General features: G+C 43.4%; 1 protein-coding gene across 3 annotated transcripts in view; it reads left to right on the top strand.

Moving 5' to 3' along the window:
* The window catches only part of LOC134321732 (protein shisa-6), a 114,446-nt gene extending 103,479 nt beyond the window's left edge, over nt 1-10,967 (top strand). For all 3 annotated transcript variants that reach the window (XM_063003557.1, XM_063003559.1, XM_063003556.1), the window contains one exon: nt 9,967-10,967. In XM_063003557.1, the coding sequence (XP_062859627.1) occupies nt 9,967-10,721 (755 nt within the window). In that variant the 3' untranslated portion in view covers nt 10,722-10,967. The remainder of the gene's footprint in view (nt 1-9,966) is intronic.
* Nucleotides 10,968-18,056: the final 7,089 nt, after the last annotated feature.

Here is an 18,056-nt window from a genome sequence, read left to right as displayed (position 1 = left end):
ATGTGTCAAGGTCCCAGGTGTAAATGGGGAGCAGGGCTGTTAAATTTGGTGTTTTGGGTACAATTCTCTCATACTGGCCACTGGATATTCAACATGGCACCTCATGGCAAAGAACTCTCTGAGGATGTGAGAAATAGAATTGTTGCTCTCCACAAAGATGGCCTGGGCTATAAGAAGATTGCTAACACCCTGAAACTGAGCTACAGCATGGTGGCCAAGGTCATACAGCGGTTTTCCAGGACAGGTTCCACTCGGAACAGGCTTCGCCAGGGTCGACCAAAGAAGTTGAGTCCACGCGTTCGGCGTCATATCCAGAGGTTGGCTTTAAAAAATAGACACATGAGTGCTGCCAGCATTGCTGCAGAGGTTGAAGACGTGGGAGGTCAGCCTGTCAGTGCTCAGACCATACGCCGCACACTGCATCAACTCGGTCTGCATGGTCGTCATCCCAGAAGGAAGCTGACGCACAAGAAAGCCCGCAAACAGTTTGCTGAAGACAAGCAGTCCAAGAACATGGATTACTGGAATGCCCTGTGGTCTGACGAGACCAAGATAAACTTGTTTGGCTCAGATGGTGTCCAGCATGTGTGGCGGCGCCCTGGTGAGAAGTACCAAGACAACTGTATCTTGCCTACAGTCAAGCATGGTGGTGGTAGCATCATGGTCTTGGGCTGCATGAGTGTTGCTGGCACTGGGGAGCTGCAGTTCATTGAGGGAAACATGAATTCCAACATGTACTGTGACATTCTGAAACAGAGCATGATCCCCTCCCTTCGAAAACTGGGCCTCATGGCAGTTTTCCAACAGGATAACGACCCCAAACACAACCTCCAAGATGACAACTGCCTTGCTGAGGAAGCTGAAGGTAAAGGTGATGGACTAAACCCAATTGAGCACCTGTGGCGCATCCTCAAGTGGAAGGTGGAGGAGTTCAAGGTGTCTAACATCCAACAGCTCCGTGATGTCATCATGGAGGAGTGGAAGAGGATTCCAGTAGCAACCTGTGCAGCTCTGGTGAATTCCATGCCCAGGAGGGTTAAGGCAGTGCTGGATAATAATGGTGGTCACACAAAATATTGACACTTTGGGCACAATTTGGACATGTTCACTGTGGGGTGTACTCACTTATGTTGCCAGCCATTTAGACATTAATGGCTGTGTGTTGAGTTATTTTCAGAAGACAGTAAATCTACACTGCTATACAAGCTGTACACTGACTACTCTAAGTTATATCCAAGTTTCATGTCTATAGTGTTGTCCCATGAAAAGATATAATAAAATATTTGCAGAAATGTGAGTGGTGTACTCACTTTTGTGATACACTGTATATATATATACATATATATATACATACATACATACATACATACATACATACATACATACATATATATATATATATATATATATACATTTATATATAATACACATTCAACAGGTGTGTGTATATATAAATATTATGTGTATATATGTATATATAAATTATATAGATTATATGTGTTTTTATATATATATATATATATATATATATATATATATATATATACAGTATATATGTGCTGTATATATACCGTATATGTGCTGTATATATATATGTGCTGTGTATATATATATATATACAGTACATATGTACATATATATACACACATACAAATTCAACAGGTATATCTACAGGGGTTGGACAATGAAACTGAAACACCTGGTTTTAGACCACAATAATTTATTAGTATGGTGTAGGGCCTCCTTTTGCGGCCAATACAGCGTCAATTCGTCTTGGAAATGACATATACAAGTCCTGCACAGTGGTCAGAGGGATTTTAAGCCATTCTTCTTGCAGGATAGTGGCCAGGTCACTACGTGATGCTGGTGGAGGAAAACGTTTCCTGACTCGCTTCTCCAAAACACCCCAAAGTGGCTCAATAATATTTAGATCTGGTGACTGTGCAGGCCATGGGAGATGTTCAACTTCACTTTCATGTTCATCAAACCAATCTTTCACCAGTCTTGCTGTGTGTATTGGTGCATTGTCATCCTGATACATGGCACCGCCTTCAGGATACAATGTTTGAACCATTGGATGCACATGGCAGTGACGCGCCCATCTAGCACAAGTATTGGGCCATGGGAATGCCATGATATGGCAGCCCAAACCATCACTGATCCACCCCCATGCTTCACTCTGGGCATGCAACAGTCTGGGTGGTACGCTTCTTTGGGGCTTCTCCACACCGTAACTCTCCCGGATGTGGGGAAAACAGTAAAGGTGGACTCATCAGAGAACAATACATGTTTCACATTGTCCACAGCCCAAGATTTGCGCTCCTTGCACCATTGAAATTGACGTTTGGCATTGGCACGAGTGACCAAAGGTTTGGCTATAGCAGCCCGGCCGTGTATATTGATCCTGTGGAGCTCCCGACGGACAGTTCTGGTGGAAACAGGAGAGTTGAGGTGCACATTTAATTCTGCCGTGATTTGGGCAGCCGTGGTTTTATGTTTTTTGGATACAATTCGGGTTAGCACCCGAACATCCCTTTCAGACAGCTTCCTCTTGCGTCCACAGTTAATCCTGCTGGATGTGGTTTGTCCTTCTTGGTGGTATGCTGACATTACCCTGGATACCGTGGCTCTTGATACATCACAAAGACTTGCTGTCTTGGTCACAGATGCGCCAGCAAGACGTGCACCAACAATTTGTCCTCTTTTGAACTCTGGTATGTCACCCATAATGTTGTGTGCATTGCAATATTTTGAGCAAAACTGTGCTCTTACCCTGCTAATTGAACCTTCACACTCTGCTCTTACTGGTGCAATGTGCAATTAATGAAGATTGGCCACCAGACTGGTCCAATTTAGCCATGAAACCTCCCACACTAAAATGACATGTGTTTCAGTTTCATTGTCCAACGCCTGTATATATAAAACTATATATATATATCTATATACATTTTATATATATAATACACATTCAACAGGTATGTGTATATACAAATTATATAGATTATATACAGTATGTGTGCATATGTGTGTGTGTGTATGTATGTATATATACAGTATATATATATATATATATATACACATTCCATTCCCACTTGCTGGGGTGCCATTAGCACATCACCGTACCTAATAAAGCTCTACGTGATCCCTCATTGCTGGCTATTACTAACTGAGTGTGTGTCGGAGAGGGTGTGCGACGGTCTTCGGCCCTGGCGTTTTGGTCATCACGATGTGCACAGGGAATTGGAAATGACTAAAGTACAGTAAACCAGAAAATGAGACCTCTCTGGCTCAGGTTGTTCATGTCAAATCTGTTTATGCACAGAGAATTGGAAATGACTAAGTGGGAGAAAAGTAAAGTGAACCATAAAATGAAACCTCTGTGGTTGAGGTTGTTAGGTGATGCCAAAAAGCACCAACTGGTGCAGTTGCCTCACAGCGAGAAGGTCCTGGGTTCGATTCGCAGGTCTGTGTGGAGTTTGCATGTTCCTCCCACAAGTCCAAAGACATGCAGTCAGGTTAATTGGGGGTACTAAAAAGTGCCCTTAGTGTGAGTGTGTGGGTTTGAATCTCAGTTGTGCCCACCCACCTGGCCGGGCGTCCAACAGACACAGTGGGAGCCCTCATTGCTGGTGATAAGGAAGTGGCTGGCTTTATCTGAGTGTGTGTCGGAAAGGGTGTGCTACGGGTTTTGGCCCTAGCGTGTTGGTGATTACGATATGCACAGGGAATTGGAAATGACTAAATGGGAGAATAGTAAAGTGAACCAGAAAATGAAACTTCTCTGGTTGAGGTTGTTAATGTCAAATCTGTCTATGCACAGCTGTTTTATATAGCATTTACTAGATGCTTTTATCCAGAGTGACTTTTAAAGTGTGTCTTCCTGATCTAAATCTGATGTCAGTTTATGCCAAAGAGCACCAACTGGCACTGTCGGCTCACAGGGTGAAGGTCCTGGGTTCGATTCCCTGGTGGGGTGGTCTGGGTCCTTTCTGTGTAGAGTTTGCATGTTCCTCCCACAAGTCTAAAGACATGCAAGTCAGGTTAATTGGGGATACTAATCAGTTGCACTCACTGCGACCCTGATCAGGATGAAGTGGTGGAAAAACAGACAATGGATATCTATCTATCTATCTATCTATCTATCTATCTATCTATCTATCTATCTATCTATCTATCTATCTATCTATCTATCTATATATATATCTATATATATATATCTATATATATATATATATATATATATATATATACATTCAACAGGTATATATATACTGTATATACAGTGTATCACAAAAGTGAGTACACCCCTCACATTTCTGCAGATATTTAAGTATATCTTTTCATGGGACAACACTGACAAAATGACACTTTGACACAATGAAAAGTAGTCTGTGTGCAGCTTATATAACAGTGTAAATTTATTCTTCCGTCAAAATAACTCAATATACAGCCATTAATGTCTAAACCACCGGCAACAAAAGTGAGTACACCCCTAAGAGACTACACCCCTAAATGTCCAAATTGAGCACTGCTTGTCATTTTCCCTCCAAAATGTCATGTGACTCGTTAGTGTTACTAGGTCTCAGGTGTGCATAGGGAGCAGGTGTGTTCAATTTAGTAGTACAGCTCTCACACTCTCTCATACTGGTCACTGAAAGTTCCAACATGGCACCTCATGGCAAAGAACTCTCTGAGGATCTTAAAAGACGAATTGTTGCGCTACATGAAGATGGCCAAGGCTACAAGAAGATTGCCAACACCCTGAAACTGAGCTGCAGCACAGTGGCCAAGATCATCCAGTGTTTTAAAAGAGCAGGGTCCACTCAGAACAGACCTCGCGTTGGTCGTCCAAAGAAGCTGAGTGCACGTGCTCAGCGTCACATCCAACTGCTGTCTTTGAAAGATAGGCGCAGGAGTGCTGTCAGCATTGCTGCAGAGATTGAAAAGGTGGGGGGTCAGCCTGTCAGTGCTCAGACCATACGCCGCACACTACATCAAATTGGTCTGCATGGCTGTCACCCCAGAAGGAAGCCTCTTCTGAAGTCTCTACACAAGAAAGCCCGCAAACAGTTTGCTGAAGACATGTCAACAAAAGACATGGATTACTGGAAACATGTCCTATGGTCTGATGAGACCAAGATTAATTTGTTTGGTTCAGATGGTCTCAAGCATGTGTGGCGGCAATCAGGTGAGGAGTACAAAGATAAGTGTGTCATGCCTACAGTCAAGCATGGTGGTGGGAATGCCATGGTCTGGGGCTGCATGAGTGCAGCAGGTGTTGGGGAGTTACATTTCATTGAGGGACACATGAACTCCAATATGTACTGTGAAATACTGAAGCAGAGCATGATCCCCTCCCTCCGGAAACTGGGTCGCAGGGCAGTGTTCCAGCATGATAATGACCCCAAACACACCTCTAAGACGACCACTGCTTTATTGAAGAGGCTGAGGGTAAAGGTGATGGACTGGCCAAGCATGTCTCCAGACCTAAACCCAATAGAACATCTTTGGGGCATCCTCAAGCGGAAGGTGGAGGAGCGCAAAGTCTCGAATATCCGCCAGCTCCGTGATGTCGTCATGGAGGAGTGGAAAAGCATTCCAGTGGCAACCTGTGAAGCTCTGGTAAACTCCATGCCCAGGAGAGTTAAGGCAGTTCTGGGAAATAATGGTGGCCACACAAAATATTGACACTTCAGGAACTTTCACTTAGGGGTGTACTCACTTTTGTTGCCGGTGGTTTAGACATTAATGGCTGTATATTGAGTTATTTTGAGGGAAGAATAAATTTACACTGTTATATAAGCTGCACACAGACTACTTTTCATTGTGTCAAAGTGTCATTTTGTCAGTGTTGTCCCATGAAAAGATATACTTAAATATCTGCAGAAATGTGAGGGGTGTACTCACTTTTGTGATACACTGTATATACACACCAATCAGCCATAACATTAAAAACCACCTCCTTGTTTCTACACTCACTGTCCATTTTATCAGCTCCACTTACCATATAGAAGCACCTTGTAGTTCTACAATTACTGACTGTAGTCCATCTGTTTCTCTGCATGCTTTGTTAGCCTGCTTTCACCCTGTTCTTCAATGGTCAGGACCCCCACAGGACCACTACAGAGCAGGTATTATTTAGGTGGTGGATCATTCTCAGCACTGCAGTGACACTGACATGGTGGTGGTGTGTTAGTGTGTGTTGTGCTGCTATGAGTGGATCAGACACAGCAGCGCTGCTGGAGTTTTTAAATACCGTGTCCACTCACTGTCCACTCTATTAGACACTCCTACTTGGTTGGTCCACCTTGTAGATGTGAAGTCAGAGGCGATCGCTCATCTATTGCTGCTGTTTGAGTCGGTCATCTTTGAGACCTTCATCAGTGGTCACAGGACGCTGCCCACTGGGCGCTGTTGGCTGGATATTTTTTTGGTTGGTGGACTATTCTCAGTCCAGCAGTGACAGTGAGGTGTTTAAAAACTCCATCAGTGGTGCTGTGTCTGATCCACTCATACCAGCACAACACACACTAACACACCACCACCATGTCAGTGTCACTGCAGTGCTGAGAATGATCCACCACCTAAATAATACCTACTCTGTGGTGGTCCTGACCCTTGAATAACAGCATGAAGGGGGGATAAAAAAGCATGCAGGGTAACAGATGGACTACAGTCAGTAATTGTAGAACTATAAAGTGCTTCTATATGGTAAGTGGAGCTGGGTTCAATCCCCAAACCTTTATCCGGCTCTTTATGCTGGTGTGGAGCCAGTCGTGGTACATTAGGATCGGAACCGAACTCTGCAGGTGGGGTAAATCTCCAGGAGCGGGATTTACGTCTCCCGAGGGCACTTATTTCATCGGAACGTAATGAGTGTCGGAGCACCAGCGCCCTATTAAAGCCCCCCCGTTCAGGAGTCCGGCCTAAAGCGAGGCGTTCGGGCTGAAGGCGGGTGATGAACTGCTATTACGATTTCATTTAGCTTCAATCAGTGCAGAGAGCTTCTCCCTGACTCGACCCCCCCTCTCGGATCGATCCGGCCGATGGCAGATTTATGTCGTGTAATAAGGGGTGTGTTCGAAAACCTAGTGAGCTGCCTTGCTGTCTTACTGTCTACATAGGCAGCTGCCTCAGTAAAGAGGATACTAATAAGTCATTGACTTATAAGGCAGGTTATTCGAATACACCACTTAGACAGCGATAACATCGGGTTTAGCATTTAGCATCTTGCCATTAAAACCAATGGATTGAGGTAGCACAGCATGCTAACATGTCAATATAGCCTCCCTTCATGTACCGATAACGGTTACATTTCCTGACAAGCCCGAACTAAATAAAATAAAAACACTCGGTACAAGTTTATACAAGTTAAAAATCAGTAATATTTTATTTACGTTTGAAAATAACTCCATTCGTTTGTCCGCACCGTCAGCCATGTTTATTTTTCTGTGAGAGAAGAGCACCCGACCCGCAATGAATTCTGGGAATGCCTTGATCACTAAGGCAACGTCGGATGCTCGCTCGTTCTTGAGCCAAAATAACATTGAAATATTAAGATGCCTCAGTAGTGAGGATATTAAGGCATCTAGGATTTCGAACAGCCTCCTTCTCGGGAACACACCCATAATCTCATCTCATCATGTCCTGTGTGTAAAAAATACATATACAGAAGTTCATATGGCTGCTTTATTCTGATCAGGACCGCTGTGAGTCCAAAACAAGACCCCGAACGTAAGGGCTAGGATACATCTCAGTGTATGAAATTACCCATTAAGTCTTACTAAGTTAAAGACTTCGGCACTCACGTTACCTGCTGTGCCATAATGAGCTGGCAAAATCGAAATAAGGCAAAGCAGAGCTGGTAAAAAATAGGGCAGTGACAGCTTAGTGGTTAAGGTCCTGGACTAGTACTCGAAAGGTTGCTGGTTCGAGCCCCACAGCCTCCAAGTTCCCCTGAGCAAGGCCATAAACCCTGCTGAACGGTCCCTAGATTCCTAAAAGCGCAGTTTTACAGCGGCGTAACCTGGGACCGTTTGACCCGCGCTGACCTCCTTTCTCAGATGTATCCAGTTAACTGCAGCAGTTATAACCCCCACCCCCTTTTTAGACATATCCAGTTAACTACAGCAGTTAAGAGCAGTTGTAACCCTTACCCTCTTAATTACAGCAATTATAACCCCCACCCGCTTTCTCAGACATGTCCAGTTCATTGCAGCAGTTATGATCAGTTATAACCCCTACACACTTAATTGCAGTAGTTATGAGTAGTTATAACCTCCACCCCCTTTCTCAGACATATTCAATTAACTACAGCAGTTAAGAGCAGTTGTAACCCTTACCCTCTTAATTACAGCAATTATAACCCCCACCCCCTTACTCAGACATATCCAGTTAATTGCAACAGTTATTAGCAGATATTACTCCCACCCCTTTCTCAGACATATCCAGTTAATCAAAGCAGTTATAACCATTACCCCTTTAATTGCAGCAGTTATGAGTAGTTCTTACCCCCACCCTCTTTCTCAGACATATCCAGTTAATTGCAGCAGTGATGAGCAGTTATAACCCCCACCCTATTAATTGCAGCAGTTATGAGTAGTTCTAACCCCCACCCTCTTTCTCAGACATATCCAGTTAATTGCAGCAGTGATGAGCAGTTATAACCCCCACCCTTTTAATTGCAGCAGTTATGAGTAGTTATAACCCCCACCCTGTTTCTCAGACATATCCAGTTAACTGCAGCAGTGATGAGCAGTTATAATCCTACCCCTTTTTAGACATATTCAGTTAACTACAGCAGTTATGAGCAGTTATAACCTTAAAATTGCTTTTATCCAGTTAACTGCAGCAGTGATGAGCAGTTATAATCCTACCCCTTTTTAGACATATTCAGTTAACTACAGCAGTTATGAGCAGTTATAACCTTAAAATAGCTTTTATCCAGTTAACTACATCAGTTATGAGCAGTTATAACCCCCACCCCATTTCTCAGAAACACCCAGTTAATTGCAGCAGCTATGAGCAGTTATAACCCTTACCCATTAAGTCTCACGAAATTAGGCAAAACAAAGCTGGTGGCAGCTTAGTGGTTAAGGTCCTGGACTAGTACTCGAAAGGTTGCTGGTTCGAGCCCCACAGCCTCCAAGTTCCCCTGAGCAAGGCCATAAACCCTGCTGAACGGTCCCTAGATTCCTAAAAGTGCAGTTTTACAGCGGCGTAAACTGGGACCGTTTGACCCGCGCTAACCTCCTTTTTCAGACATATCCAGTTAACTGCAGCAGTTATAACCCTTACCTCCTTAATTGCAGCAGTTATGAGCAGTTAAAAGCCTCACCCTCTTTCTCAGACATATCCAGTTAACTGAAGCAGTTATGAGCAGTTATTACCCTTACCCCCTTAATTGCAGCAGTTATAACCCCACCCCTTTCTCAGACATATTCAGATAATTGCAGCAGTTATAAACAGTTATAACCCCACCCCTTTCTCAGACATATTCAGATAATTGCAAGCAATTATGAGCAGTTGTAAACCTTACCCCCTTAATTCCAGCAATTATAACCCCCTCCCACTTTCTCAGACATATCCAGTTAATTGCAGCAGTTATGAGCAGTTATAACCCCCCTTTTCAGACATATCCAGTTAATTGCAGCAGTTATGAGCAGTTATAACCCCCCTTCTCAGACATATCCAGTTAACTGCAGCAGTTATTAGCAGTTATAACCCTTACCCCTTAACTGCAGCAGTTATGAGCAGTTATAAACCCCACCTCCTTTCTCAGACATAGCCAAACATGTCTGTATGTAGACTCTCGACTGGTTGATAGCACAGCTGGAGATTCAAACCCTAGATCCCACGAGTAGTGGGCGCTGCACCCCCTGGACTATTTTAGTCTATTTAAGTTGTATGTTTTACACCCCACTTAACACCATGTGATAACTGATCCTTCTTTATGCTCTTCCGCAGCCGACAAGGACGTGGAGGACTACTACACCCGGAAGAGGCACCTTCCTGACCTGGCAGCCCGCGGCACCCTCCCACTGCAAATGATCAAGTTCAGCCAGGACGTTCAGAGTACCCAGCAGGCGCAGCAACAGCAGTCCTCTCGCCAGCGTCCCCGCCGCGTCCAAAGAGCCATGTCCCAGGACCGCGTCCTGTCTCCCGACCGGGGCTACGCTCAGGACTTCCCCGTGTCTCCCTACCCCGCGTCCCCGTACGCCGAGCGCATCCTATCGGACGAGCAGCTGCTCTCGGCCGAACGCTTGCGCTCTCACGAACGCCTTATCTCCCAGGAGCGCCTGCACTCGCAGGACCGCCACTACTCGCAGGAGCGCGTCCACTACTCGCACGAACGCCTGCACTCGCACGAACGCCTCCGCTCGCAGGACCCCCTGCTCTCGCCCGACAAGTCCAAGCGGAGCAGTTTCCACGGCGACAAGTCCATGTCCAGAGCCATATCGCAGACGGACGTGTTCGTACCCACGACCCCGCTCCTGGACCGATACAAGATGACCAAAATGCACTCGCATCCCAGTGCCTCGAACAGCGCGGGCGCCGCCGTGACGCACAACACTCTATCCAAGAACCAGACCTCCTCCAAGAGGCAGGTGTTCGCGGCACGGCGCACGCAGACCGTCGAGCAGCTGCATTACGTCCCGCCGGCGGCCCAGCAGCATCACCACCACTACCGCACGGGCAGCAAGACCGAAGTGACTGTTTGAACCCCTAAACACGACCCCTAAAGGTCTACTAGTCCTCATATACAGGTCCACTGTGTACTGTCTGATAGTTTTATTCCTCTTTATTCCACGACTTGCGTGTTTTACCGATTATAGATGGACATAAGGGTCGTCTTAAGGAAAACGTTCACCCAGCATTCGGGTCTGCAGTTCATAAGGGCTCCACGTGGACTCCAATAGCCCCGATAGAGACTGTGATTCCCAGTGCTAGCTGGTGCAGACGTGTAACGAAGCTGTATAACTTTATAAATATATAAATACACATTCTGTTTGTACTTCAAGTCCTAGTCATAGCTCTAGAAGTTGAAACCAATGTCAGCACTACCGGTGACTATATGAAGACGTTCCATTTTTAGTAACAGAGGTTTTGTGGGTTAAAAAGCACAATCGATTCTGTTTGATTTTACAACCCCAAATCAGAAAAAGTTGGGACAGCATGGAAAATGCATATAATAACAATTACTTTGACTTTTATTTCATTGCAGACAGGATGAACCTGAGATATTTAATTCTTTGTCTGGTCAACTTCACTTCATTTATTAATAAGTTGGGATGGTAAAGCATTTACCACTTTTTCACCTTTTCACCACACTTAAAAGACGCTTCGGCACCGAGGATACCGAGCGATTTAGTGTTTCGGGTTCTATTTTGTCCCGTTCTTCCTGCAAACACGTATTAAGATGTGCAACTTTCAAAATTCTCCACACACTGTCTATTGGGGACAGGTCAGGACGGCAGGCAGTCCAGTCCAGTAACCGTACCCTCTTCCTCCGCAGCCGTGCCTTTTGAAAAATGCATGGACGTCCCTGGAAAAGACGACGTCTTGAAGGCAGCACGTGTTGCTCTAAGATCTCGATGTACTTTTCTGCATTAATTACCTTCGCCAAGGGCACTGACACAGCCCCATACCCTGACAGACCCTGGCTTTTGGACTTGTTCCTGATAACAGTCTGGATGGTCCTTTTGAATGCTGATTCATCGGACCACAATACACGTTTCCACTGTGTGATGGTCCATCCTAGATGCCTCCGAGCCCGGAGAAGTCGACGCCGCTTCTGTACATGTTAACATAAACTTCTTTTTTGCACAGTAAAGGTTTAAGTGGCATTTGTGCATGTAACTCTGTATTGTAGTGCTTGACAAAGGTTTGCTAAAGTAATCCCTCGCCCATGTGGTTATATCAGCTATTGTTGAGTGGATGTTCTTGATGCAGTGCCGTCTGAGGGATAGAAGATCACGGGCATTCAGGTTAAACTTGCGCTCTTGGCCTTTACGCACTGAAATTCCTCCCGATACCTTGAATGGTTTAATGATATTATGCACTGTAGAGGGAGAAATATGCAAATCCCTTCCAATCTTTCTTTGTGGTACTGGAGATCCTCTGATCATCTTTGCTCATCAAGGACTCGGCCTTTCCTGGTGCTGCTTTTGTACCAAACTATGATTACAATCACCTGTTTAAAATCACATCATTATTGAGTTTTTTTCACCTCATTACTAGCCCTAAATTGCCTCCGTCCCAACTTTTTTTTGGAATGTGTTGTAGGCCTGAAATGCAGGAATGTAGGTATATGAACAAATGACATGAAGTTGACCAGACCAGACTGTCTGCAATCCAATAAAAGTCAAAGTAAATGTAAGGAACACTGCATTTATATTTAATTGCGTTTTCTCTACTGTCCCACCTTTTTCTGATTTGGGGTTGTAAATTTTTTTTCTCACAAAAAACTTTTCACGTTTCTGTTATACGTATTTATTTCTCACTTTATTAAACAGCTTGAATACATGTAAATAAGCTATTTTAGCTGCAGCAGCGAACGGACAGATGGGTTCCGGTTAGCGTTTGTATAGCTCTATTTTAAAACTCCTAAGAATTCTAGACGACCCACTGACCTAACCTAGACTATTTAAAACCGGTACGATGATGATGTGTGTGCCATTTTAACTGTGTTTGTAGGATGACCGCTGGGTAACGGGATTTAAAATACTACTACTAATAATAATAATAATAAAAATAACCTCTCTCGATATCTGGCTGTAGACTGTGCTCAAGTGAGTGACCGACAAGAAGAACATATTATGCTTGTTGTAGTTGCTTAAATAAACCGTCCTTATTTTTTTAATCAAAACACTCTGGATTAAGTCTTTTCTGTGATCATGTGATCCATCTTTTTATATACACTGATCAGCCATAACATTAAAACCACCTCCTTGTTTCTACACTCACTGTCCATTTAATCAGCTCCACTTACCATTTATTACTGACTGTAGTCCATCTGTTTCTCTGCATGCTTTGTTAGCCCTCTTTCATGCTGTTCTTCAATGGTCAGGACCCCCACAGGACCCCAATAGAGCAGGTATTGTGTGTGTTGTGCTGGTATGAGTGGATCAGACACTGTCACTGCTGGACTGAGAATAGTCCACCAACCAAAAACATCCAGCCAACAGTACCCCGTGGGCAGCGTCCTGTGACCACAGATGAAGGTCTACAAGATGACCAACTCAAACAGCAGCAATAGACGATCGATCGTCTCTAAATGTACATCTACAAGGTGGACCAACTAGGTAGGAGTGTCTAATGGAGTGGACAATGAGAATGATCCACCACCTAAATAATACCTGCTCTGTACTGGTCCTGTGGGGGTCCTGACCATTGAAGAACAGCATGAAAGGGGGCTGATAAAATGGACAGTGAGTGTAGAAACAACAAGGTGGTTTTAATGTTATGGCTGATCAGTATATAATGGCTGTGTGTCTTATTTTTCATTTGTTGATGTTTTACCTTCGTTTTTTTCTATTCAGGGTTGCAGTGGGTATAATTCACTGAGTGAAAGGTAGGAAACATTTCACACACACACACACACTTAGGACAATTTAGTATCTCCAATAAACCCGACTGTATGTCTTTGGACTGTGGGAACCAAAACTGAAGCACCCAGAGGAAATCCACACAGACAAGGACCTGAATCTCTCAGCTTGGGAATTGAGCCCAGGACCTTCTTGCTAGGAGGTGTGCTGCGCCTGTGTCTGTAGCTTTATTTGACTTGAACCAGCATTGCATTGTAAAGAATGGAAGAATATAAAATTGAAAATTAAATAAATACAAATTCAATTAATTAATACAAATTGGTTAAATAATTATTATTATTGTTATTATTATTATTGTATTAATAATAATAATAACAATAGTAATAATAATAATAATACATTTTTTATTTATTTATGCATTTTTTCTTCTGATTAATATTATTTTTGTTATTATTGCTATTATTATCAATATTATTTTTGTCACTATTATTATTATTGTTATTTTATTAATATTATTATTGTTATTATTATTGTTATTATTTTATTATAATTATTTTTATTGTTATTATTATTATTTATATTTTAATTATTATTATCATCGTCATTTTTATTATTTTATTTTTTATTTATTTTTTATTGGTATTATTATTTTTATTATTTTATTATTATTATTATTATTATTAATATTATTATTATTATTATTATTAATATTAATATTTCTATTATTCTATTCTATTGCATTCGAGGAATGGTATATTTCTGCTCACGCGTCCTCCGACCCTTGCACAATTCCTAGCAGACCCCTTATTTTCGCCCATGTATTCTGTACAGTCACCTATCTGCTATCCAGGGTCCTTGAACACCCATTTTAGTCCAGTCTCCCCGCCCTATCAGACAAGGTGGCCAATTGTGCCTGCTAGATGGCGCCCAGCCGGCCGGTGGCAGAGCTGAGTTTAATCATAAATAGACTTGCTGATGGTGCCCTCGAACCACAATGCCTGCTGCCAACTGTTGGACCTTGGGGATCTATTAGGCTACAGAAAACATCTGGAATTTAATGTGTAGTGATTGTTTCACACTGTGGTGTAATATCCAACAGATGAGAGGCGATACGAGCACCCTATGGTGCAAACAGTCTTCTGATTGGTTTTATATTATGAGATGATAATACTCTGGTGTACAGTGTAAAATACTATTGAGAAGTGCTTTAATTACCAGGATGAGGTCATGTGACTTTAGTGGCCTCCTAACACCAAAACTAAATATTCATCTTATTGTTCCCTTGACGTCTCTGGTAGTGAAAGCCAGGTTGGACACAATAAACTGTGTATGTACAGTATCTGACTCGTCAGTAAAACACACAAATCTACAAACGCACCTCATCAAGTTGTGACATAACCAATAACGACATGTGATATCACACAACTGGATTATTATCTTCCATAGAGCATCACGTTACAAACCCAAAGTTATCAAGCGGAGAACATTACCTGCCTCACTGCATTGTGCCAACTCTAAAGTGTGCTGGAGGAGGGGTAATGCTATGGGGTGGTTTCTCAGGGGTTGGCCTGTGCCTATTAGTTCCAGTGAAAACAACTGTACTGGAAAACTGTAGCCATCCGATGTGTTTGGTGTGGGAGAACTTTGAAATGAACCAGAATGCAGATTGTGGGCCAGGGCTTTTTGTCCAACATTAGTTTTGTCACACAGATACACTCCAAAATCTTGTAGAAAGCCTTTCCAGAAGAGTGGAAGCTGTTAAAGCTGCGAAGAGATGATACTGTAAAATTTTTTAAATAAGTTAGATTTATACAGCACCTTTCTTATACTCAAGGTTGCTTTACAACAAAGTGTAACTGATACAGAATAGGAGTGATGTGGGCCGATGAAAGAGTAGGAAAGAAGTAATGTGGGCATGGAAGGGGAACCTCATAGGAAGGAAGGAATAAAGGAAAGGGGAAGGAAGGAATAAAGGAAGGAAGGAAGGAAGGAAGGAAGGAAGGAAGGAAGGAAATGAAGGAGTGAGGAAGGAAGGAAGATATAATGAAAGGAAGATATATAGCGACAAGGAAGGAAAGAAGAAAGGAAGGATAGGAGGACTCTAGCCTACAGACTCGTGACTCGACTCGGACTCTAGCCTAAAGACTCGTGACTAGCCTAAAGACTCGTGACTCGACTCTGACTCCAGCCTGGAGACTCGTGACTTGACTCGGACTCTAGCCTAAAGACTCGTGACTAGCCTAAAGACTTGTGTGACTCGACTCAGACTCTAGCCTAAAGACTCGTGACTCGACTCTGACTCTAGCCTAAAGACTCGTGACTCGACTCGGACTCCAGCCTGGAGACTCGTGACTTGACTCGGACTCTAGCCTAATGACTTGTGACTCGACTCGGACTCTAGCTTAAAGACTTGTGACTCGACTCGGACTTTAGCCTAAAGACTCGAGACTCGACTTGGACTCTAGCCTAAAGACTCGTGACTCGACTCGGACTCTAGCCTAAAGACTCGAGACTCGACTCGGACTTTAGCCTAAAGACTCGAGACTCGACTCGGTGTATAAAGGCATTTAAACCAGAGACTTGATGTGAGGTTCAGATGAAAGTAAGGAAAAATGAAATGTAATCACCACATCAAGCGCAAGCTTTAGCATTTACGCCAAAATAAACCCAGGTGTAATGTGTTCCGCAACACAAAGGTCTGAGCTAATGGAATTCATCCAGGATTCAGCCATGGATTGTTGTACCTTTTCCTCCCACCCTGAGCCCACAAATCAAATTTCGGTGCACTCGTCGCCGTGTGATAACAGATCGGTTGTGCCAGCAACGGCCACCTTGAACCTATTAGCTAAACGTTCTACTTAGAACAGCAATATGTCCGAGCAGAGATGTAATTACACGTGGTGAGCTTCTACTAGCTTTGTACATTAGCCATTTCACAAGATTGACCTGTAACCTAGCAACTAGCATTTCCTCGAGAAAATGATTAGAGCCACTTTCTTTCTCGTTCCGAACCTTCGGAGCTTTCTCCATGGTGAACGGCGCTCTCCCTCACGCCGGTCATTTCCCCGCAGTGCGAACATGCCCTGTGAAATATGAAAAATGAATTGTTAGCGTGTGCGTGGCCTTTATTCCTTTCCTTCCAAAAACCATAATACTGCTTACCTTACCTTGTTCCAGATGCTATTAAACTGTTGTTAAACAGATGTTATTATAACCGCGTGTCCCATTAGAAATATAATCTGTTATTTTGTAAACGGACCCGTTAGAAAGCCTTTCAATCAAGCGTTTCATTGACAATCATCTGTGTGACGCAAACTGAATAAACGCAAATAACAGCATTTCTTACTAAAAATTAAAATCAGAAGGTCTGATTGGTTCAGAAAGCGGTTCTTACAATTATTAGCGGCAATTCTGTAGGAGCATTCCATTCACCCCGGATGTTCCTGTGAAGTGCACTACGTAGGGTATTTCACCATTGTAAGTAGGGAGCGACGCTTCATCATTATCCCGGAAGCTGGCTGTAACATTTACCCATTGTGTGCGTTGCGGGTTAAGACGGCCGGAGCGTTATTAGAGAGTAGAAAATGACACGATCAGAATTATGTTATATATTTATAATTATTATATATATACATACAGTGTATCACAAAAGTGAGTACACCCCTCACATTTCTGCAAATATTTTATTATATCTTTTCATGGGACAACACTATAGAAATAAAACTTGGATATAACTTAGAGTAGTCAGTGTACAACTTGTATAGCAGTGTAGATTTACTGTCTTCTGAAAATAACTCAACACACAGCCATTAATGTCTAAATAGCTGCAACATAAGTGAGTACACCCCACAGTGAACATGTCCAAATTGTGCCCAAAGTGTCAATATTTTGTGTGACCACCATTATTATCCAGCACTGCCTTAACCCTCCTGGGCATGGAATTCACCAGAGCTGCACAGGTTGCTACTGGAATCCTCTTCCACTCCTCCATGATGACATCACGAAGCTGGTGGATCTTAGACACCTTGAACTCCTCCACCTTCCACTTGAGGATGCGCCACACGTGCTCAATTGGGTTTAGTCCATCACCTTTACCTTCAGCTTCCTGAGCAAGGCAGTTGTCATCTTGGAGGTTGTGTTTGGGGTCGAAGGTAGGGGATCATGCTCTGTTTCAGAATGTCACAGTACATGTTGGAATTCATGTTTCCCTCAATGAACTGCAGCTCCCCACGTCCCACGTCTTCAACCTCTGCAGCAATGCTGGCAGCACTCATGTGTCTATTTTTTAAAGCCAACCTCTGGATAAGACGCCGAACACGTGGACTCAACTTCTTTGGTCGACCCTGGCGAAGCCTGTTCCGAGTGGAACCTGTCCTGGAAAACCGCTGTATGACCTTGGCCACCATGCTGTAGCTCAGTTTCAGGGTGTTAGCAATCTTCTTATAGCCTAGGCCATCTTTGTGGAGAGCAACAATTCTATTTCTCACATCCTCAGAGAGTTCTTTGCCA

This window comes from Trichomycterus rosablanca, chromosome 10, assembly GCF_030014385.1.
Source record: "Trichomycterus rosablanca isolate fTriRos1 chromosome 10, fTriRos1.hap1, whole genome shotgun sequence".
Classification (NCBI taxonomy): domain Eukaryota; kingdom Metazoa; phylum Chordata; class Actinopteri; order Siluriformes; family Trichomycteridae; genus Trichomycterus; species Trichomycterus rosablanca.
Note: the sequence above shows the minus strand (reverse complement) of the source record. Positions and strands in the feature narration are given on the sequence as shown.